Source organism: Phascolarctos cinereus, unplaced genomic scaffold (genome assembly GCF_003287225.1).
Source record: "Phascolarctos cinereus isolate Bilbo 61053 unplaced genomic scaffold, phaCin_HiC Scaffold_726;HRSCAF=1367, whole genome shotgun sequence".
Lineage (NCBI taxonomy): Eukaryota > Metazoa > Chordata > Mammalia > Diprotodontia > Phascolarctidae > Phascolarctos > Phascolarctos cinereus.
The window spans coordinates 326,523,293-326,548,051 of NW_027556098.1; the positions used below are offsets into that span (position 1 = coordinate 326,523,293).

General features: G+C 37.0%; 1 protein-coding gene across 10 annotated transcripts in view; it reads right to left on the reverse strand.

The window, feature by feature from the left end:
• PRCP (prolylcarboxypeptidase) overlaps window positions 1-24,759 on the reverse strand; it is a 94,693-nt gene that overhangs the window by 13,190 nt on the left and 56,744 nt on the right. For all 10 annotated transcript variants that reach the window (XM_078156945.1, XM_078156947.1, XM_078156948.1 and 7 more), the window contains 6 exons: window positions 20,344-20,445; window positions 16,989-17,170; window positions 16,578-16,735; window positions 8,453-8,625; window positions 1,087-1,251; window positions 679-866 (listed from right to left, as the gene is read on the reverse strand). In XM_078156945.1, coding sequence (XP_078013071.1) covers window positions 679-866; window positions 1,087-1,251; window positions 8,453-8,625; window positions 16,578-16,735; window positions 16,989-17,170; window positions 20,344-20,445 — 968 coding nt within the window. The remainder of the gene's footprint in view (window positions 1-678; window positions 867-1,086; window positions 1,252-8,452; window positions 8,626-16,577; window positions 16,736-16,988; window positions 17,171-20,343; window positions 20,446-24,759) is intronic.

Sequence of the window (24,759 nt, forward strand, 5' to 3'; positions counted from 1 at the left end):
CAGCTCTTTAGCAAAGCTAGCCAATGCCTGCCTCTGAAAGCCTCAAAGTAATCCTCTAATTCAAGCCAGTACTTCTCACTTTTAAAAGACTCGGGCTATTTGCTATGACCCAACAGCTAATTTTGACTTGTTTAAAGAAGTTTCTAAAAGAAATGAATTTGCAATTTGAACAAAGACCCAGATTTGGAGGGTCTGTGTGTGTCCCTCATGGTGCACTCTTTACAAAGACAAGGAAGTTTGCTGGAGGGTATGAGCTCTAAGTGTGTGGGGAAAATATGCTTAACTCTTACCTTTATAATGGGAAATCTAGTGTTCCAGGCAATATTTAGAAATTCCAAATTCACAACCTACGTACTCACGTATACATTTCACTCGATTAACTTTGACATAAACACATCCCAAATGCTTAGCTTCTTAAGACAAAATGGGAGGAATATATACTTCAATTTGATATCACATGCTGTTGCCCTTGTAAAGCTGTTTAAGCAAATGGGGTAATAAGTACAAAATATATTTATTTTCTGTCTTTTTTATCTTACAAGGAATAGGAAAAGATAACTAAGATTTCTAATCCAAACTACACAGCTCACTAGTGTTTTCCAAATCATATTTTCTCAGCTGTTTTACTAATGTCTTATTAGACCAAGATGCCTCAGCAGTTCATGAAGATACACTCACCTGAAGATGATGTTACTGTGTGAACTGATGTTTTTACCACCAAACACAGTTGGAATCCATGAAGGTCTAGGTCTCACACCCCATTCTTGGAAACACTGGTCAGAATATGCAGCAAAGTCCCACGCCTGAGGTTCAAACATATCACTGATACCAGTGGTACAAATGGGCATTACCATTTCTGTGCAGGCCTAAAAAGCAAAGACAAAAGAAATTACGCCTGCTTTACCCAAATCACTATCGTTGGTTTTGTCTTGGATAAACTTTGCAAGCAGGCCATCAAGTAAAAGCCAAAAGCAGTAAAATGATAAAAATGAAGTTATTAACATAGCTTGTAATATCTTTAATTGAGAATTAATAGCAGCTGATATTTAAAGAAGGTCCTTTTATAGGAAAATTATATATCTTTACCTGATAGTTCCAGCCCTGGATCCCAAGATTGCTTGTTGCTGTTTGTGAGGTATTCAGGCAGCTTGCTTCTCCGGAATAATTGTAATAGATATTCACTGCCTGGAAAATATTCTGTACCAATATTTTATCTGATGCACTGGGATCTTTCAGATATTTGCATACCTCCTATTGTTTTAAAAAGATAAAAAAAGGAGAATATCAGGAAAGAGAAAGAATATAAATATAAAATTAAATTTTGTCTAAACTATATTGAAAACCTGCCATTAATTCTATGGTGTCTTTTGATGATGATAAAACATATTATTATTATTTTTACCTTCTAGATTTCTCTATGGTGCTATAGTTCCTGAAATAAACAAAGTTCAGCTTCTCACTTTGACTGATAAGTAGCCCCAAAGCTAACTTTACATATGAAGAGTTGCCTACTAGATGTGATTTCAGGAACATTAAAAAGGCCTCTTGCCCCATAACTACCTTCCCTATTATAGCAAATGCCTGGAATTCTCTCATTAAAGGTCACAGAATATATATGAAGAATGCAGAGAAGCATGGAAAGATTTATATGAGGTGATGAAAAATGAAGTAAATAGAACCAGGAAAATAATAAACAAAATTACTACAATATAAAAGATACAATGAAACTGTGTAATGCTATAAAATGCTGTATGATTAAAATAATCAAGTTTGGCCCCAAAAAGAAGAAAAGATGCATCTCCCTCATCTTTTTGGTGGAGGAAAATGAGCATGGAACACTCAATATTCTGTCAGATTTAGCTGATGTATTGATTTGCTTACCTACAGTGCAGTTTTTCTCTCCTTTTTTATTCCCTGTTATGAGAGAAAACTGTTTAGAAAAGGGAGAGATGAGGACTATAACTAGAAATTGGCTCCAAAGGAAGAATATATTTGGAAATGAATGTGAGGCAAAAACAAAAGATAGGAAGGTCATAGAACCATAGAACAAACATTACCTCTATTAAAATATAATGAGGAACATAATACTTTAAGCTATTATATGCTATGAAGACCTCAACATAAATTTGTTTCTCAGCTCTCTCCCAATATGGCAGCCAACTGGGAATAGCTCCCTACAAAGTGAAATAATTAATAGGGAAGTTTGGAAAAGAAGAAAGGAAAAGAGATAAATCCACAGTCAACAGTTTTGCAAGGTCAAGTCTGAGTTAGGGATGTATAAGAAGAATAGAAGGAAAAAAAATGCTTAAAGGGAGAAGTAGAAAAGCACAGGAGATAAATTTTGCACATTTCAAAATTGTGCCTTTTCTTTTAAAAAAAGCTGCTAACCTCCCCAAATGAGGTATCATTAATGCTTAGCCTGAATACTCCCTGCTCATAATTAAGGTCTTAAGAAATTGAAGAAAGAAAAGTAAAAGCAGAAAAATTAAGAAAATCCAACAAACTGAAGGAAATTATAGGAACATTCCACCAACCCCTTGAGGACAGGGGCTATGTCCCATTCACTTCCATGTTCTTCTTGGGGTAAAGTTATTAAACTTTTAAGTGCTGTATAATGCTAAAGTAGGAGGCAGCTGGGTGGGACAGTGAATAGAGTGCTGGCCCTGAAATCAGGAAGACTCATCTCTCTGAGTTTAAATCTGGCCTCAGACATTTACTAGCTGTGTTTGCCTCAGTTTCCTCATCTGTAAAATGAGCTGGAGAGGGAAATAGAAAACCGCTCCAGTATCTTTGCCAAGAAAATTCTAAATGAGGTCACAAAGAGTCAGACTCAACTGAACAACAACGCTAAAATTCTATTAAACAGAGCTGACTAAAATCAAAGTTGAACAAATCCATTCAGCTCTGGAATGCAATAATAAAATAAGAACTGATGTTACAAGAAAATGAAAAAGGTAAATAGCTTTCATTTTTCTGGCAAATCTCCTTTATGTGGAGTAATATTACTAACTCCTTATATTTACACAGTATCTTTAGAAGAAAGCCTTGGCATGAAAAATGCCAACCAGAGTTTTTCAATAGCATTTGAAAGTTAGGAACTATTCAGAGAAGTTACTAAATGTTCAACTACGAGTTAAGCTATACACTTTTTGAATCTGAACGCTAATACTTGACCCAGTCATCTCAAAATAGAGTAATTAAAAAAAATACTCACTCAGCCAATTAAGCAACACTTTCAAAATCTTAGACTCTAGTAGTAAAAATATAAGGCCTATGGTGAAGCAGATGATAAATAATGCCACAGTATTCTATGATTGTAAGCCTACATTTGGAATAGTGTGACCAGCGCTTGGTGTCCTATTTAAGAATGAAAACTAGAGCTGATAAATCAAAATAAATTAATAAAAAAAAAGAATGAAAACTAGAGAATCTAGAATAGAACAACTAGAATGAAACATAAATAGGGCAAGGGGGAGAGGGGAGGGAGTTTGGGAATGGTTGGGAAGATGACATTATGACAGTTCCATATAAGAAAACTCTTTCTAATAATTAAAGCTATCCAACAATGAAATAATTTGCCTCAAAAAGAAGAGAATGCCCCATAATGGTAGGTATTCAAGCAGAGCTAGATGAACAATAATGTCAGAGAAAGAAATTGTGAATTGTAAGAAAAGACGGCCTTGCATGCGTATGTGTCTATATATATACACACATATATATATATACATATATATATACACACATATATGTATATATATATATATATATATATATAATATATATATATATATATATATATATATATGTATATGCAAATGTAGAGCTGTTAATTTGTCCAACCACTCTGGAAAACAATTTGGAATTATAAAAAAAAATGAACAAATTGTTCAGATCCATTGACCTAGAAATCCCACTAGTGGGTTTATGCCTCAAGTTAATGAAAGTAACAAAGTAAGAAAGATATATGTGCAAAAAAAAAGTATAACAACAATATTTATAAAAGGAAAATCAATTATATGTCCAATGATTGGAGAACACTTGTTTGATCAAATTGTGATATATGATATCATGCCATAATAAAAACAACAAAAACGAAGAACACAAAGAATTTTGGTAAGAATTACATGAAGTGATGCTGTGTAAAGGAAGAAAAACTAAAAGAATATACAATATAGCCACAGTAATATAAATGAAGACAACACTAAACAGAACAATACTCAAATCAAACACAATGGACAATACGGATATTAAATAATTCAAATTAAAGTCTACCTCCTTTTCCATTAACCAGCAGTAAATGAAACGTAGAAAGTAACACATGCTATCCATCACAGCCATTTTTTAAGGTAGTTTTGAAAACTGTTTTTAAGGCATATATTTTACAAATTGCGTGCTTGCTGGAATGTTGTTTTATTTTTTAAAGCATCAATTTAAAAAAGACTAACTGAAAGGAATATTAGGAGCAATACTTTTAACTGGAGATATTTTCTTGCCAATATACTTCAATGAGTAATAAAGTAAAATTGATCATTTAACCTCAAACATAAAAATATAAAAGAAATTGAGAAAGACCTCCAGGATGTGTTAGTTGGACTCTTTATGGATGATGCATAGGAAGCTAGGAGCAAGAATCAAACAGTGCCACAAAGTTGTAGCAATCTTTACGGGTGGAAGGAGTATACCCATACCCAATAAGGACACAGACTCCAAGTATCAGAATATCCTAGGTAAATACCCAGAAAAAGAGGAGATTATTCCTGTGGCTACAATAGTGGGGGAAGGAGGAACTCTTCAATCAGTGCCAGGTAGTGAAGGGAGTGCTAAAAGCTTCAGGCATCAGCATTTGAAATGACTGGACTTAAGTTGATTTTACCTTCCTTTTACAAATAACCATAATGCCACTTAGCATTTCTATAGCACTTTAAGGTTTGCAAAGTACTTTACATGGGCGTTCTTTTTTAGTTCTCCCTTCCACAGCTAGGAAGATGGAGGTAAGAGCTTAACCTCTTGATCAGATGAGGAACCAAAGTTTAAAGGAAAGGAAAATTCTAACCTTGGGACATAATCTAGTCGACTTTACACTAAAATATCAAAAGAGATAATATTTGTACAGTGTTTAGCACAGTGCCTTGCGTGTGTTTGGCATTTAATAAATGCATATTTCCCTTGCCCACAAATATATCAGGTTCTATCCTTATTCCCATACACGCCAAGGAAAGCAAGAATAATAATTCTTTTTAAAACTTCCAGTGGTTCTACATCTGAGAGTAAGTGTTTGAATAAGATAAAGAAGGGAGGAAGGGAGGAGAGGTTTGGAAAGAAGAGAAGGAAAGAAGACAGTCTGTTTTTTGTTTTTTAAAAAAAGGCTAATTTCTTCCCTTTAGAAAGTATGGTCCATCCACATTACAGAAAAGATTAAGCAGATACATTCAACTATTCTAACAGATTTTCTTTCCCTCAGTCCTCAATAGCCCTCACTCTCACTCAGATAATCACATTAGTTTTGTCATTAAAAGCTCTCTTTTCATAGAATGCACCTAAACCGCTTAAACCACCCAGAGAGGTCGTGTATGTTATAAAACACGAAAACAAGCAGAAGGGATTTTCCATTTTGCATCTTATTATTTCACTGTATCTATCTGTATGCTCAGAAGACTAAGCTAAAAGGTTTCATGAGCTATTCCCTAAGAAAAAATGCCATTTAGCCTGACAAGAGATCCAGTATTGAAGGTGTTGATAGAACAATCAAATGACAGGGGTATTTCTATTTTCTCCTCTCATTTTATTTTTAATCCATCAGCACAATCCATAATTATTTTTGTATGAATGCTGCAGCTTTTGTTAACAATATACAAAAGGAAATTGAACCCATCTATACATATAAAAATGTACAAAAACAATCAAAAGGAAATTACTGAAATTTGGATACTAACCAATGATGATTCCAAGCATGTGAAATCCAGGATTTAAATTCCCCTAGTATTTTAGAGATATTTAAATATGTCATCTGTAACATGCCACCCTGAAATTCTTAGTTCAAGTCACAAATCAGAAAAGGATAGCTGTTTGTTAACCCTTTAAAAAGGAGGAAATGGATCAGAGGGAGGAGGAGTTCTGAATAAATGGAACTATCCAAGTGAAAGAATAGTCACCAACCGGCTAGTGCTCCAGAGCTTAGTGGAATAGGAGAACAACATAAAGAAGGTCAGGAATGGAGAAATGGAATGAAGAGCTGAGAGAAAGTGATCCAAAGCTAGAAAGGTGGAAAAAAGCCGGTAGTGTAAATTTTTTGAAAAGCAGGGAAGCAATATTGAAAGAAAATTGAAAATATCCAGAAGCAACAAATATTTCCATACATGAATACAAGAATAGAGTATATCATGGGTTTTTTTTAATTACATCAAAGAGAAGTGTAGTTCAATCACTCAAGAATTCCTTCAACTTTGAAGAGTTAGGATAAAGCTAGTAAAAAATGAACTGAAATGCAAATGATAAAAGCTAGATCTGATCAAAAGAAGAAAAAAAGTGGAAACATACAGAAACACAGAAATTTTATGACCTTGAAAAAAATTAAGAACATCAACAAGAAGAGTATTGTTAGATGAGGAAAAAAATGTAAAGTATATATTAGAGTATACTAGATTGGCAGTGGTGAGAGGCTTCTGAGAACAGCACATTATCCTTTCACTTATAATGAGTACACTATTGTCTTAATTTTTTTTAAATCAACACTTAATTAAACAGATTACAAAATTTGGGGAAAATAAGGTCAGCAGACTCTATCTCTTACCATAGGACATCATGGAGCTGGACCAACTAACTATAAAACAAATTCCACTAAGTTTGCACTTTTTAAAAGAATAGCAGTACCTTGGGTGTACATTATAACAGCTCCTAAGCACTTAACACACTTTTATAATTGCTGTCTTATGATTGCATCATTCCCATGAGGATAGAGACTTTCAAATATTACTCTCATTTTGTAGATTGGAAAACTAAGGGAAAGAATTTAAAATGACCATCCCACTACAGTGTGTTGTAATACAATGGTTACTAAAGACTGGCCTCTCAATTCCAAAGGTGTATCCACTGGACTATTTTGTACAGAGAAATACTCTACTATGAAAAAAAAAAACAACTAGCTAGTTTGGACATTTTCCCTTCGTTATTTTGATGCCAGATCTCCCACAAGAAAACTTTTTACAATCAAAACTCACTGGTGATTATGCTTTTCAGATTTAAGAAACACTGACTCTGTAACAAGTTGAATAGTTGTTCCCTTCACAAATCAGCCTCTCCGAGCTAGAAGTGACTAACTTCAAAGGCCATGTGGTTCACAAGACACCTGAGCAAGAATCCTTCTACATCACTATCAAAAAGCTGGTTAGATAGCTTTTACCTGAACACTCTTGATGAGGAGGGAAATCCATTAACCCTTGATGCAATCCATTACACTTTGAAACAGCTCCATTTGTGGGGATAGTTTTCTTTACATTAAGCCCCAATCTGCCTCTCTACAATTTGCATCTATTGCTTCTATTTTTGCCCTCAGTGAACAAGCAGAGAAAAGTTTAATCCCTCTTCCATGAATAATAACTCTTCAAATTTCTGAAGCTTACTATCATATTCTCCACCCCACCTTCTAAGCCCTCCCTGAACCTCAAAGTCTTCTCTTCTCCACATTACACACTTCCAGTTCCACCAATCAATCCTTGCATTCCAAGGTCTCCTCTCTCCTCACCCTTGTAAGTTTCTTCTAGACACACTCAAAACTATCTGTACTCTCTAAAATGGACTAAAAGAACTGAACAGAACACTCCAGATGTGGTTAAACCAGGACAGCATGATGACCATTCCCCTTGACCTGGACACTATACAGGAAGTAGAAATAATATTAAAGAAAACAAAGTTGGAAGGAAAAAACCCAGCAAGACTAGACAATGTATACACAGAAGAGATGTGGGTTGGAGGCTACGCAATTCTGAGGGTGTTCATAGGCTGATTCTCAAAGTATATGAATAATAAAGAGTAAGATGGCAAAGGCATGAAAAAAAGATTTCAGACCTTATTACAAAATAAAAGCCACTGAAAGAACATCAATGACTAATTCATCGATATGACTTTTTTTGAGAACAAGCTATCCATCCTGTCTCATAAAGGAAATCCTGGACGAGGATATTAAAAAAAAAAGACAGGTTTTTGCAAGTGATGCTCCCACAGTACAGTACATATTTACCATCACACAATTGACTCAATGGATGCAGAGAATACAAGATATCACTGTGTTTCCTGTTTGTTGACTCCATAAAAGCATTGAATTTTATAGAGTAAAACACCACCTAAAAGGCTCTTCTTCAACAAAGTGTCTTCCAACCTAATGGTGACAGTGAGATAGATGCATATTAAACACAAAAGTAGCATTAAGAATGATTGAAGAACATGTTTCTGTTACCTTAATAGGCCAAGCAGGCAAAGGCATTAAAAAGTCTGAACTATATGGGTAATCCACCATTGCCAGATTCACCCATGTTTCAGCTAGCCATGATTTCAACATGATTGCATCAGTTTGGCTTCTTAATGGGTTGCACAGGTGAAATACTTCAGAAATCCATTGCAAACCTTCACCTATGGGAAAGAACAGGATCATTTGCCTTTGCTTCACTTGGTAACTACTAGTCAGCAGAAATATTTGAAAAATGGCAGTACATTTCACAATACTTCATGACAAATACTGCCTCAGATAATAGAAAATCACAACCTCAGAGCCACAAAGAACCTCTGAGGTTCTACAGAGTGTGCCAGAAGTCTTAGTTTGGTTTTAAGTTCTAAAAGCTTAATACTAGCTACTCCTCTTCTGTTTTGTATACTTGAGATTCATAAGCTTGCCATTATCCTGAGCTCCTCACTCTTCCTCCCCCAACATATCAAATAAGTTGCCAAATGTCATCATTTCCATTTCCTCAACATCTCTCACACCTTTCCCCTTGTCTCTACTTACAAAGCTACTACTTTAGTTCAGGTTCTCATCTCTTCTCACTTGTTGCATCAGCCTCCTTCATTGGTCCCAGTCAAGTTTTTCCTCCCCTCTGTAGTCCATCCTACATTCTGCTGCTAAAGTAATTTTCCTTAAGTGTAGTTCTGATCACATAAGTCCCCTACTTGCCCAACTCCAGTGCTTCCCAGCCCTTTGGCTCAACCTCCTCACCAAACGCCTCCCCCAAAACCCTCCAAGTGAAAGCAAAAGAACAGATGCTTGGAGAGGCTTCCACTGCCCAACAAAAGCCACTGATCATATCCAAAATGTACTATTTCAACTTTGAGGGAAGTCTCTGTCTAGGAGAGTGCCCCAGAATCTGCCCTTGGTCCTCTGCTGTTCAACACTTTTTATGAGTGACTTAGTGGAACAGATGGCAGGCTTGTCAAATTGCAGATGACACATACCTTAGAAGCTGATAGAGTACGGTTTCAAAAAGATCTCAATAGGTTCAAAAGATTGAATTGGAGAAAATGAAATCTATGAGGGATGAATATAAAGTTCTGTATTTGGATTAAAAAAATCAGTCAACAGTATTTAAATGCCAGGAACTATGCTAGCTGCTGAGGATACAAGTACCAAAATTTAAAAATCCCTATTTGGAATGAACTTACATTCTAATGGGAGAGACAAATTCATATTACATGTTTTGCACACACACCCATACATAAAACAAAAATAATGTTAACAGATACAAATATGTACAAAGTAGCTAAATACAGTGTATTTTGGGAGAGAGAGTGCTAGCAGTCAAATGGATTAGAAAAAGATGATTCAAGAAGATGTTGACTGAACTGCATCTTAAAGAAAGAACAACACTCCATGAGGAGGAAGTAAGGGGCTGGGAGAGTGTGTTCCAGGCATGGCAGAGAGCTAGCTCAAAGGCAGAGAGAAGAGGGACGAGAGGGCTTTGTGCAAGGAACAGAGAGGACATCAGTTTGGCTGGATCAGAAAGTTCCAGAGAGGGAGAAATGTCCAGTGAGGCTAAAAGATAGGTTGGAACCAAGTTGTGTAGGCCTTTAACATTCAATTAGAAGTATTTATATTTTGTCCTAGAGGCAAGTAGAGAAAGAGCCCACAGGACTGTACAGTAAAGTTAAAGTAGGCTTTTGGGTTTTTTTGGAATGCAGATTTCTCTCAGAATTCTTTATGTACAGTTGAATTTGTGTAACACAAATTTATGTAATGTGAAAACTGTCCATAATAATAAATATGATAGCTAACATTTATGTAACACTTACTATGTGCCAGCTACTGTTCTAAGTGCTTTACAATAAAAAAGAATAATACCTACCATTTATGCAGCACCTACTATTACCAGGCATCATGCTAAGTACTTTACAATCATTATGGCATTTGATCCTCACAACAATCCTGGGAGGTAAGTACTATTATTATTCCCACTTTATAGATGAGGAAACAGAGGCAAACAGAGGGTAAGTGACTTGACCAGGGTCACATAGCTAGTAAGGGTCTGAGGCCATATTTGAACTCGGGTCTCCCTGATCTGAAGCCTGGATGCTCCAGCCACTGCACCACTTAGCTGCCCTTTTATTCAAACTGACTCCTGGGCTGGCAGAATACCGAATGTAGAAGGTAAGGTGCCACATCAGCTGATCCTTGGAGAGAATCAAACAAGCAGAATAAGAGAATCCCAAGAAAAGCTAGGAAAGAGCCTTCCATTTTGACAAGGAGGCACAAGACTGTGCCTGATGTGGCCTGATTTGCTCAGAGGTAATAGACACGTCTTCAGACAAGACTCCTGGGTCTTTGTCCTTGACCATGTGGCGGTAGAAAGTGAGAGGCACTGTATTTTCTCTTTCTTGACAGACGTAGCTCCACTTTAGAAGAGGTCTCTATTGAATGAATGGTGGCAGTCACATCTAGGCTCTATGTTTTGCCTTCCTTTACCCCAGTTCTTGTGCAAGGTCAACCAAAAGATAGAGTCCATCCTGTCTCAGCCCCCAAGGCCAATAACAATACTAGCAGATTAAGATATCTCTGCTTCCCTTACCCTGAAACACAACAAATGGCCTTCAAGGTAGGTGACTGACTAGTTGTAAAACCAGCAGAACTATGTACTTCCTGTGTACTATAAGCACCTATGAGAAAGAGCAGACATTCACAAGCTCACTTGATCCATTGAAACATCCTTCTCTATGTAATTTAATATTTCTTCCTACCTTGGCTTATAACTATGGGTGAAATGAAACCTTTTACTGAATTGTGTCGTAAACTGTAAATAGTAGGTTTTCTATGACAACCCTGACCTCAGCTAGGGAGGAGCAGTAGCCTGACCTTGCTCTCTGGTCAGGCTTTCTCCACTTCTGAAAGATGAATCACTGGGAAACCTAAATGTCTCTTTCTGGATCGCGTTTTCTTTCATTTTCCCATGTGGCCTCATGTCAGAGTATGCCCAAAAGACAAATCTACAAATCTTTCTAATTTTGTACTGTTTCATATTCCTAGAGTTGTTAAAGATTTTTTTATTATATCAGTCATTGTTTTGTAGATTTCCATGTTCATTCATACTGAGCTAAGGAGTTCCCTTTATAATCCCTGTGCTTGATTCCTAGATTAGGTTTAGAGATTCATCATTGAGATAATAACTTTCCCTTGCAGTCTGAATGCTTGATAGCCATCATAAATATATCTCTCAAACCAAATGGAGTCTATATTTTCTGAGGCTCAACCTCCAAGTACATTAATGTCCAATGCCTAATCCAAAGACCATCAATAAATTTGGGTAGCAACAGACTAGACAAGAATGGCAAAAGACACCAAAAGTCTCTCGACCAAAGCTCCCTCATCTTCCAGCAAGACGAGTAAGAGTCTATACTTTTTTTAAAAAGCTCTTCTGATCAAGAGAAAATTTGTTTTCTTTAAGGTACAGCCAATTTAAGCACACAGCCATTTATTTCCCTTTTTAAAGAAGTTCAAGAATCAATTCAGCTGATAAAATGTTATGAATATTATTATCAAAGCATATAAATAAGCTGAATTTCACTCCTCTTTAGAGCAAAAGATTCAGGAAATGAAGATGTATGTGCTTTTACAATTTTTAAAGATTCAGTAAACCACCTTTTCCTCATCTTTGTTGCTGTCATTATTATTATTATTCCCAGCTACATTTCCAAACAATGCCCTCTGCACTCTAGTCACCATCCTTATCTCCACCACAACCTTGAACTCTTCCTCAGAACCTCCCTGGGCTCCAAATAGTAAGGTTTTTGCCTTATTTTGCCTAGGATCAGGTCTCCACCTCACTTCCTGGCACCTTTTCCAAACCATGCCACAACACTTGAATCTCCACTACCCAGAATTCCAGATCCCTTTTATGTGTTATCTTCTCCTTGTCAAAGAATGTAAGGCCATTGAGGGCAAGAACCGTCCTGCTTGCTTGTATCTGCATCACCCAGCACTTTGCACAGTGTTTGACACACAGTTAAAAGCTTAATATATGTTTTATGTACACTATATATTGATGCCAAATATACTGATTCCCTACTTTTCTCAACAACTTCAGCATTTCTCTCTTTCTGTACTAACTCCTACCACCATCCTTGTTGACTTCAACTTTTACTGATCTTTGATGGCATTTCCAATACTTTGTGCTCATGGTTTCTCTATCTCCATAACTCTAATGACTTTCATATATTTGCTTTACTTCACCCACACCTTGGACCTTGTCATCACTCAAAATGTCTCCACTTCCACAAATATAAACTTTGAAATTCCCTTCTCAAAAGACAACTACCTCACTCCTATTGAACCAGCTATTTGCTCTCATCATAACTTTCATTCTCTTGATCCCTACCAGCTTGCTTATTTCCCAACTTATATTCATAGCCAATCCAGCTATTACTTCACCAGCATCCTAAAATTCTTCATCCCTGTTATTTTCAACCACAGCACCCATCCTTGCCAATTCTAAGCCTGAGTACACTACATCAACAATTCTTTCTCCAACAATGCTTAAGCACACGGGGGCAAAGTTACATAACATTTCTGATTAGTGCCACTACAAATTCCTGCTACCTAGCCAGTTGTTTTCAATGCACCTACATATTCATTTACTCACATTTATGGTAATGTACATAACATACCTACCCAGAGCTCCAAGGAGTTAACTTTAGAAACTGATGAGTGATTCTTCAAACTATCGTCAAAGCAGCAATGTCACCTCTTACCCCATCACTGTCTTCTTACTTTAGAAGAGAGGGAGGGAACAAGGGTTTATCAGCCCATAGCCCCTGCTACGTATCAGAGATTATGCTAAGCACTTCACAAATATCATTTCATTTGATTTTCACAGCAATTCTAGGAGGTAGGTACTATTATCCCCATTTTACAATTGAGGAAACTGAGGCAGACAGAGGTTAATTGAGTTGCCCAGTGTCAGGTCACACAGCTAGTAAGTATCTGAGGCCAGATCTGTACTCAGGACTTTCTGACTCCAGACTTAGCCTTCTGTCCACTGTGCTGCCCAGCTGCTTCAGATAAAGGCTATCAAATACAAGCTCCTTTATCTTCTTTTCTTTCAACCCATCACCATGCAGTCCTCATTCCCACAGAAATTTTCTGCATGGCATCTCTTCTCTCCCCACCTCCCTGCTGTCCAGAGGAAGAAGTCTCTCCATTTCCAATGGCAATCCCTCTGCCCATTTCCTCGTTCTGATGTCCTTCAATGATCTCATCCTCCAATGACCTTGCACCATGAAGAACCCCTTCTTTCTAACATTTTTAATCAGTTAGTCAGTGAATCAATAAACAATAAGCATCTCCTGTTTCCTTAATGTTTAATGTCACTGTGTTAAGCACTGAGGACACAAAAAGAAGGAAAAGATAGTCCCTGCCCTAAAGGAGCTCACCATCTAATGAGGGAGACAACATGCAAACAAATACATACAAAGCATGCTATATGTAGGATAAGTAGGAAAAAAATTAAAAGAAGGAAAGCACTAAATTTTTAAATTAAAAGAAGGAATTATGAAGGGTTAGGAAAGTTCCTTATAGAGGGTGGGATTTTAGTTGGGACTTCAAGAAGCCAGGGAGGTCAGTGGTCACAGCAGAGGAGGGAGAGCATTTCAGGCATGGGGGACAGCCAGAGAGAATGGCCAGAGCCAAGAAATGGAGTGTCCTGTTCGTGGGACAGCCAGGAAGCTAGTGTCACTGGATTGAAGGGTACGAGTCAAGGAGTAAGATGTAAGAAGACTAGAAGAGGACAGAGCTGGGTTATGAAGGGCTCTGAATGCCAAACACAGCATTTTATATTTGCTCCTGGATGCAACAGGAAGCCACTGGAGTTTACTGAGGTGACATGATCTGACTTGCATTTTAGGAAAATCACTCTAATGGCTGAATAGAAGATGGATTGTAGTGGGGATGGACTTGAGGCAGGCAGATCCACCAGCAGACTATTGCAATAATTTCTCTCCATTGACTTTTTACACTTTGGAAGAAAGATGTAATTTCCCCTTATCATTTAAAAAAAATTCCTTTTCTCTATCCTGTTAAGCTACTGTTTCATCTCTCACCCCACTTTCACTAAAAGAAAAAACTTCTTAAAATAGTCTATACTTAGCTGCCTCTACCCACCTTTGCTTCTCAAACCACTTCTTCAATACCTTGTAATTATGTTCTAACATTTTCCATTCTCCAAAAACTGTCTTAAAATCACCAATGACCTAACAGCCAAATTCATTGGCTTTTTTTTTTAGTTCTCATCCTTGACTTTTCTCCAGCATTTTCCCCTGATCACGACTTCCTTGAAACATACTCCTCCCTTAGCTTCTGTGACAACGTTTAGTTTTTCCTCCTACCCCTCTAACTTTTATTGCTGCCTCCTTTCATTAATTTGTTTTCCTCTTTCTCCCCTTTCAAAGCTACAATTGTTGGTCCTCTTTCCTCACCTATCTTTATATTCTTGCCCTAGGCAACCTCATCAACTGCCAGAGCCTCCACTATCATCTCTCTTAAATGATTCTCATATCTTACATCCAGTACCAACGTCAACTCCAGATTCATATTTACAACTGCCCATTTGACATCTCTATTACAAGCACCTCAAATTCAACACAGCCAAAAACAATAAAAAATCCTTCTTGTTCTTCTTTCTACCTTTCTTATCTTTGTGATTGGCGTCACCATTCTCCTCGTCACCTAAGCACAAAAGATCAGTTATCTTCTCTTGTCGTTGACCCTACAACACATTCAATTAGTCATTAAGTACTATTAATTTAATTTCCAAATCTTTCTTGCATCTATCTTGTTCCTTTCACCCGCACTGCTACACTCTTAATTCAGGCCCTCATTAGCTCTCACTTAGACTAAAGCATTAACCTTCTAATCAATACTTTTAACTCCAGTTAGTCCTTGTTCCAATATATTCTATGTGCTGCTGCTAAAGTAATTTAAGGAAAAACCTATTAACATGCCAGTCTGATGATGCAGACTCCCTACTGTCTACAGAATGAAGTCCAAGTTCCTTTGCATGATATTCTAGGTTCTACATACTCTGGTCTCAACTTGGAAGTCACGTTGCCCACTGTCTACCTTCACACATCCTATGCTTTGGCTATTTTGAACAGCCTGTTGTTTCCTAAATATGCCCAATGGTCTCCTACCTAAATGTCTTTCTTCATATTACTTTACCTGGACTGCCTTCTCCCATTCCCAATTTTAAAAGTCCTACCCATCATTCATGGTCCAATTCAAATGTCACCTGTTCCTTAGAGTTTTTTCTGATTCCCTCTCCTCTTCCTCCCCATCCCACTGTCCATAATTCCTTCCTGTCTTGGGTATATCTTACTCCAATGCCTCACTGTGGAATAGAGGTGACCCTAGGTTCTTGAAGACTATGCCAGCAGGGCATAATCTCAGTAGGTCAGTCTGGAAAGGTTTCAAAAGCAAGTGCAATAACAAGCTGCATGTTTGTTTCCAAGGTCCAGCTTAGTACTGTTTTGAAAATGTCATCACCAGAAAGTAAGCCATTAGATGAATTTTTTGGAGTCACAGCAACTTACATAGGCCATCTACTAAGGTGAGTAAGGGGATGGGAGATTAGGGAAAGGAGAGGAGGTAGAGGAGGAAAGCAGATTTTGATCTGCATTGGTAATGAGAATATTCAAATTGTTGAAATCACACATCTGAAGTTTTGAGAAAAAGTATGACTTAAGTCCCCTACTAAATTAAAAATCTCCTTGACAGCAGGAACTGGTTCATTGTTAACCACAGTATCTTGAACATAGAAAGAGATTAATAAAATCTGTTGAACTGAAATTGAATCTGCTTCATATGAGACTCTTTGCTATACCTGTCAATCAGATAGCCATGCTTAATGTAAGCAAGGGATTTCAGGGGACTAGAAAAGTATCCATTAAAAATCAGGAAAAAACAAGTATGTACAACATCATTCTATAATTCAAAATCTTTTTTCAGACCAAATTTCTGGTTCTTAATAAAAATCAGCAACAATTGATGTGAGTTTTAAACTTTTAAAAAGTCTTCTATTTGACTTGGAAAATCAATTTCACATACTTACCTGTGGATGTCAGCCTATCAATTGCTTTCCAGGAACTCTGGATAGTTTCTGAACACTCAGAGCCACTTTTCTTGAAATCATTGGTTACAATTTCAAAAAATTTTCCACAAGAGACCAAATCCGTAAATTGCCAGATGGGAGCAGAGGCTGCAAGAGCTCTGAATAATTAAAGGAAAAACATAAAAAGTGGGAAAAAAGGAATAGGGAAAAAGAGAAAAAGATTAGTTTGTAGAATTCTAACTTTAAAATGTTAGATGAGATTGTGCAGATGTTTAAATAAGGAAAAAATATTCATTGAAGAAATCTAAACTGAGATTTACAATACAGATTAGAATGAACAAATTTTAATATAAATTAGATTTGCATTTAAAATCTTTAAGATGTACTACTATTCACTGGGTTTGCACTCACCCAATTACTATATGAGGATATTTCATTCTGAACCAAGCAGCAAGCATCCCTCCATACGAGCCTCCTATAGCAATGACTGGACTGTTTTTAGCACCTGGGATTGTTTTTTTCAAGTATTCAATTAAAACTGCAAAGTCAGCCAGAGCCTGCTCTGATGTCAGATAATTCAAGTGCTTGGAATCCTAAAGAAAAATCACAAATAGCACTATAAATGGCAAATAAAGCACAGCTTTAATCTAGATAAGAAACAAAAGATCACTGAGAATTTTGTTCAATCCAGTCAAGGTGGCTGATCAATGCAATTAGTATCCTTAATTAAACAACTGCTATTGCTAAAGTATTTTGGGGTAATGAAACAGCACATATATATGATACTTAGACTTAATATCTTTGTTATCGATTAAGTTTCAGTTACATATCAGTGTTACTATGTCTTTAAAGAAAAGGTCTAGGATACTTTTATCCTGTGAAGCTTTGGTAGTGTTCATCAAAGAAACAAAATATACACAGGGCAAAAGCTGATTCATAAAAAAATTTAAAGTAACTTCATTATGCAATTAGTCAAAGCATATTCTTATCAGATTCTGACAAATGAAAAAAATTGATATTTAGATGAGAAAGTCAAGATCCTTTCCCAATCCCCCCAATTCTGGCATTTTCCCTCTATTAGCTCCAATTTATCTTGTATATAGCTCTTCTGTACAAAGCTGTTTGCATGTTGTCTCCCCTATTAGGCTGTGAGCTCCTTGAGCACAGGGACTGTCTGCCTTTCTTTGTATCCCCAAGGCTTAGCACAGTGCCTGGCACACAGTAGGTGCTTAACAAATGTTTATTTACTGACTGAGGACTGAAACTGATTTAAGTTGGGAAAATAAATTTTACCAAAAAGATTACAGATCAAATTCATCACATCTAAAATCAAGTTTAAAATTGCACAAGGTCTAAATGTGCAGGGTTTTTCATAAAGATGAAGAAAGCTTCATATAGTTACTGACAAATTAAGTTCTAAAGACACACTCCAGAACATTAGACAAAAATAGCTGAACTTGTCATGTAATCCTAGAAAAATTTCCCAAGCTACCATGTTAGTTTAATTAAGCTATCAAATATTTATTGAGGAACTAACTGCCTCTCCCTTTAATGAACTGGTTCCTCCTAGAACCTCTATTTTAGTTAGGACAGCTCAGCCCCCCTTTCCCTCCCCACACCAGTCTTCATTTTTTCCCCAAGCTCCCCTGATGACTCTCCTTTGGGCTTTCTCTACTATGCCCAAACTAGATACCTTCAGTTCTCCCCACCTCCCTTTTCAGATTCTTTTCTGTTCCCCCCCCCCTTTAGAATGGAAGCTCCTTGAGGGTATGAAAGGTCTTTTTTTTTCTGCTTGTATGTATTCCCAGTGCTTAGCACAAAGCCAAGCACTTAAGTGCTTGTGGTCTCACCAAAGGCTCTGGGCTAGGCCCCCAGGGGCTACAAAGTGTAAACTATGGCAGAGATTACCACAGCTTTCTAATTACTATATCTGCAAAATAGTTCATCTTTAAATATTTTTTCACATAAAAAGACTTGAAGAAGGTCTCCTACAGACTGGGTAGATATGCTATGGACCTCTATATGACAGAGTGAAAAAAAGTGAAGAAGACAAAAAAGTTTGGTCAATTTGCAAACTACAACAAAGTAAGGGAATACTCACATCAATGTGATCACAGATTCATTAAGTATTGGCATGTTTTCATAGTTTCTTCAAGACCACAATCAACAATGTAACAGACTCTTGAATAAATGTCTCAGTGATAGGTACTATTACTTATTAAGTTTTTTTTTTAATTCCTAAAGGTATTCCAATACCACATATCCTTTAAAATGGTCGTACAAAATAATGTTAGTAGGACCAAATTTATTAATTAAACCCTGCTTTACAGGGCTGATCAATTGATCAACATGAGACAGAGAAATTTCCATTTTCGTAGAACCAACCATATCATCCTGGAACATGCTTAGGATCCTGGTCAATTTCTAAGGGCAGCTGCATGCCCTTAGTAACTACCAAAAGGACCTCTGGGGCCAGCACATGTAAGCCACCTTCTATAGAGCCTGGGTGTCCAGAGAGGTAGGGAGGTAAACTAGAATAGGAGTTCTTAACCATTTTTGTGTCATGAGTCCCTTTGGCAGTCTGGTGAAGCCAAAGGACCCTTTCTCAGAGTTATATTTTTAAATACATAAAATAAAACATATAGGATAATAAAGGAAGCCAGTTAAGTTGAGATAGCTATCAAAATATTAAGCAAGTTCATAGACCTCAAGTCAAGAACCCCTGCTTTACAACTTTATGATCACATATTTACCAGTCTAGGTGACAGCTGCATGCCTACCTTTTTGCTTGACTCCCATTATTGTATGGAGCTTCCTTCACAAGTTTTATGTTATCTTCCTTCTTAGTTTTCATCTCCATTTTTTTGCTGTTATCATTTCTCCAGGATATTTGCCCTTTGTGCCACCCTCCTGAATCAGGAGGTATAGTCCTGTACTTCATGATTTCCTATCCCTTTTAGACCACCTATTTATTCACTTGGTTCCCCTTCTACATTTCTTCTGAAATCCTCCTTGTGGCCTGACTTCTGACCTCCAAATACTACTGTTCTTGCTTCATCACTTCATGGAAATATACAGCTGATTAAAACATATTTTCTAATTCTAATAGGATATTATACAACTTCCCTCATTTTGCTGATACCACAAATTTTGTGACTGTATAAATGAATGATAGAGGAGAATCATCTCTAATGACAACATACATAGCATTTTATAAAATTATGCAATTTTGGTAATAGAGCATATATTCTCTGAGTACGTGATGCATGGATGAGGTTTGTTTTTTTTTTAATCCAAAATAATCACATAGTTTCCCAAACTGTTTTTAAGGCCCATTAACCTCCTATCAATCAAATGGTTTTGTAGATCAACAAATAATAGTGTATATATTATTTCAGATCAGTAAATAATGATTTTTTTTAGTGTTATAATAACGAGATGTCTTAATTAACTAATCTTCAGGGTATAAAGCTCCTTTTGCAAACTGGACCAGTGATGGGCAGGTCTGAACACAGAGTGGCCCTGTTGCTGAGGGTCGGGAATGCCTCATTTGGGTTACAGCCAACTGAAGCCTCTGGATTGATGACGGACTAATCCACCTCTTCTGGAAGGGAGACAGGAAGGAAATGTCTTGCAACATAAGCAGTAGGAAAAATGTCCTGCCCCCCACCCCAAGAAGCACTAGTTACTGGCAAAACTGGGACAAGAAACCAAGTCTCCTGAGCTTCATTAAACAGTTTCTCCAAGTTAATAAACATACACTTACACTGAATGACAGGTTACCAAAGGGTAAGGATTCTCCATAGTAGCGATGTTCAGCAAACACCAACATGGCTTTTAGCTCCTCGGCCACATCCCACATGAAGCCCTAGAAACAGTTTATAAATACACAAGATAACAACTGGCTCTAAGAAAAAAACTAAATGCATGTACAAGAGATCTAAAAAGATCTATTTTGAAAATGTAATTCCTTAAGCACTCCAAGAAGTTGCTTGGTTTATGCCTGTTCTACAGATGAATGAAAGCTCTGGACCTCACTTTTGATCACTACATTCATATTATAATGTGATCATTTAAAATTACTGCAATTTGCCAATTATCCCAGCCTCTGATTTTGACCCACAACAGAATGATCCGTGTAAGTAAAAGATCCAGTCAAAAAATATTACTAGATGTTTCAGGGAATCATTGAGAATGCTGAAGATAGTTCCCACTCTCATAGATATTTATAAGCCAAAGGTGGAGGGAGTATAGATATTAAGCTATATTTGAACCATTATAGAAATATTAATGAATGAGCATGAAGGATTGTAAGTCCTCAGTCAGGAATGTAGGCCTATTAAATTGGAAAATTTTAAAACATCCACTTTGGGGACTCCAAAATAAAAGAGAAAAGGTAAATATAATTTATTCTTTAATATACTAATGTGCTTTAATGAAGTCTAAGACTCCCACCTTTTTTACTGAAAAAAACTATTAGACTAGTTCAACCCATCTGGTTGAGTTTAATCCAGTATCTACAAACATATTCTGTTATTACTCCAATGATCGCTTACTCTCTTTGCCATCTATCTAATTACAAGCAGTCACCTACTAAACGGTCCTTCTTCCTTAGCTTAGTTCATTACCCACATACATTCTCCCCAACCCACCGAGCCACATTCTCACCCTATTATCCAATTACCCTGTTAAGTGTGTGTATACGTATGCTGTATGTTTACCCATGTATGTATACACATGGGAATTAAAAACTGAAAGTGAACTCAGGAATCATCTAGTTCAACATTTTTGGGAAGAAAGCGAGGGCCAAAGAGGGGAAATGACTTGTCCAATGTCAAAGAGAGAGTAAATAGTAGAGACAGGATGTGTACATATAGTTATAAATATGCACACACAAGCATAGAAGTATGTATATAAGCATATGTATGCACTTTTGTGTAAAGGGGGGTACAATACTCTCATACACTAATACTCGTCTCTGATTAGAGTAGAGGAGGAAAGTGGAAATAAATCTACGTCAATAGTTCAGGATGAGGGTTAAGTTCATTTTTTTTCAAACAAATTAATAAAAACTATAGAACAAGACATCTTTTAAAAGATGTAATCAGCTGTTTCCTACCTTTTCCCATTCTCTCTTGAAAGGAAACCTTTATAAACAAGTTCAAACATTCATATTCACCGTACATAACAAAACCAGAGACCGATGTTTCCTTCATTCCAAATACATAAACAGGGTCAAGAAGATTAGGAGTGACTGGCCATGTGAAAATAGTTAGTCCTACATAGGAATACCAGTACTTCAATATGCCCCTGACTGAATTAGATATACAGTCAATTCCCAATTATTCATACTAATTGTAAAGCTTAGAAAGTTCAAAAAACATAATGTAATTAGCTTTTATAATGTGTTTTTGTACTTAACATTTGAATATGTGTGTACAGCATTCTGGGATTTTGGTCTAAAACAATCACGACGCCTTAGACTGAGAAGATTTGACTGAGGAGCTGGGAAAGCATCCAATTTCCCCATCCAGGACCCATGCAGAGAATAAATAAATAAATTGTATTCCCTTTCATGGCTGCCTCCTCCATTGCCTCATCATGGCACAGAGACGACCCTGGCTTCTAGAATGGTATTATAGCAGAATGCAAACTCTGGCAAATTCTACCAAGTGAGAAAGGCATCAAATACGGGCTTGTCAAAAGACTATCATCTTTTGGACCAGACGACCAAACTGACTAAAATTCCATGAAGCTCATCACCAGAAGCTTAGCCATTGGGTGATAATTTTATTTGGGGGCAAGAATCACAGAAATTCACAAGAACCACCTTCTAAAGTAGAGAGGAATTGCAATCTATATTGGTAAAAGGCATACCCATACCTTTAATAAATCACAGATCCTTAAAGTGTGTATTTGCCTGATCTAATAACTTCCTGAGAATAAAACAGATAGATCTGGGAAATAGAATAAGTTTCTCCATTCAAAAAAGAGGTAACTGAGACACTGAAAATGTGATCCAAAGTCTGAACTGATTCACATTAGTACAGGTAGACCCTCACGCTTCAGAAAAGTGTTCATCTTTAATACGATGGTTGTTAACCTACAGGAATCATTAATTGGTACAATTTCAGGAGCCATGTGATGGAGGGGAAGAGGCTGCCAGCACTATGTTGGAAAAGATTTGGAGACAGGACACCACAAAATAAACAGATCAGTCCAGTCTGAGAGTGTATACAGCCCCTGCTTTTTTATAGCTCATTCTTCTTTTCACTATTCTCTAACCAACAAAATTCTCTAAAAGATTAAAGGTTGTTGTTTTTTTTTTCCCACATGGAAGTAATGTATGTCCTTCTTACCTAATAGAGAACAAACATTTGTGGAAGTACTTGGAAAACTTTTATAAAACATTTTACAAATGGAAGGTAGTGTCACAATTCACGACTGCTCCCCTGGCAGTGGCAGAGGGTTTCAGTATGGTTGGGGTGGAGCGGGGCAATACGGAGCACCCCCTTACAATGTACAGTCGTTTGTCAGATAGATGCTTTCAACCCAAGACTGGCTATACTGTCAAGTGCAGTCTATAAACCTGAAAATAAAATTTACCAGCCATAAACTAAAATATAATGACCTGTTCTCAATGTCAAAAGACTAGTTTATATGTACGTGTGTGTACATATATATATATATGTGTGTGTGTGTGTGTGTGTGTATACATACATACATACATACATACATATACACACATGGGGCACCTAGGTAGTGCAGTGAATAGAGTGCCAGGCCTGGAGTCGAGGAAGACTCATCTTTCTGAGTTCAAATCTGGTTTCAGACACTTACTAGCTGGGTGACCATGGGCAAGTCACTCAACCCTGTCTGCCTCAGTTTCCTCATCTATAAAATAAGCTGGAGAAGGAAATGGCACACCACTCCAGTACCTTTGCCAAGAAAACCTCAAATGGGGTCACAAAAAATCATGCACGACTGAAATGACTGACCAAGAAGATATCTGTGTATATGTGTATGTATGTATACACACATAGATATATACGTACATACTTACATTTTAGTAATTCAAATATTAAATGACATGCACAGGATCATAGGATTTAGCACCAGAAGGGATCTTAGTCTTCATCTAATCTGACTAGATAAGGAAACTGAGGCCCCGAGAAAACAAGTGACTTATCAAAGATTACACAGATAGGTGAGTTTGAAGCCCAGATCCTCGGACTCAAAGTCCAGTTCTTGCCACGAGGTCAAGATGCTTCATGGAGGTAGAAAAATCATATAAGTGGGCTCCTAGAGAAGAACAATCAGGTCTGAGAAGGGGCATAAAGGAGCCAAAGAGAATTCCTAGAAGAAAGATGAGCTTAATTCCTTTATCAGGTGATCTAATACAACTGAATAGCTTTTAGACAAGCACAACCCCTCACATTTGAACAACATATCATAGTTTACAAAAGTTTGTATAACTTATCTCACTTGAACTGCACAATTACACTGTGAGGTAAGGAGAATAGGAATTATGCCCAAATATGAATAAATTTAGGCTCCAAGTGGCTGGGTGATTTACTCAAGACCATAGAGCTGACAAGTAAATGAAAAGGTATTTTTTTTGAGATCCTCTGATTAATTTTAATATAATTCCTTAATTTCTTATAATTATAATAAAAACAAAAAACAAAATTCAAATTTCTGGCTTCTGTACAATTACAACATAATTAGATTTGCATGTCTTCCTATAAAAAATACAAAGTTCTAGTTTTTCTAAATGCTACTATGGGAGAATAGAAATTGGGCCCTTCTCCAACCCTAGCAGTATGAAGGCTGTGAGCTGGTGGCAGCTGAAGCTCCTGTCCTGGCCATGCCAGCCTGGGCCTGGGTTTGTAGCTGCCTCTTCTGCTTTGCTTCTTTTCTGAGTATGGATGACTGAATAGTGCCTCTGAGGTGGACATTTCTAGCCTTACAGACATCTTTGTGAGTGATCTAGAAGTCTCAGGTCCCTCAGACAGAACAGAATGCTATAGTTGTAGACTGGTCAGTACCTTCTAGCTCAAAATTCTATGATCTTACAGATGTCATTTAATAATTGTAGAATTTCTCCAACGTCTACAACTATTCCTGTCTTGGAGATGATTGCAGACAGGAGGAGTAACTCCAAGCTCTGCCCTGGCTTACC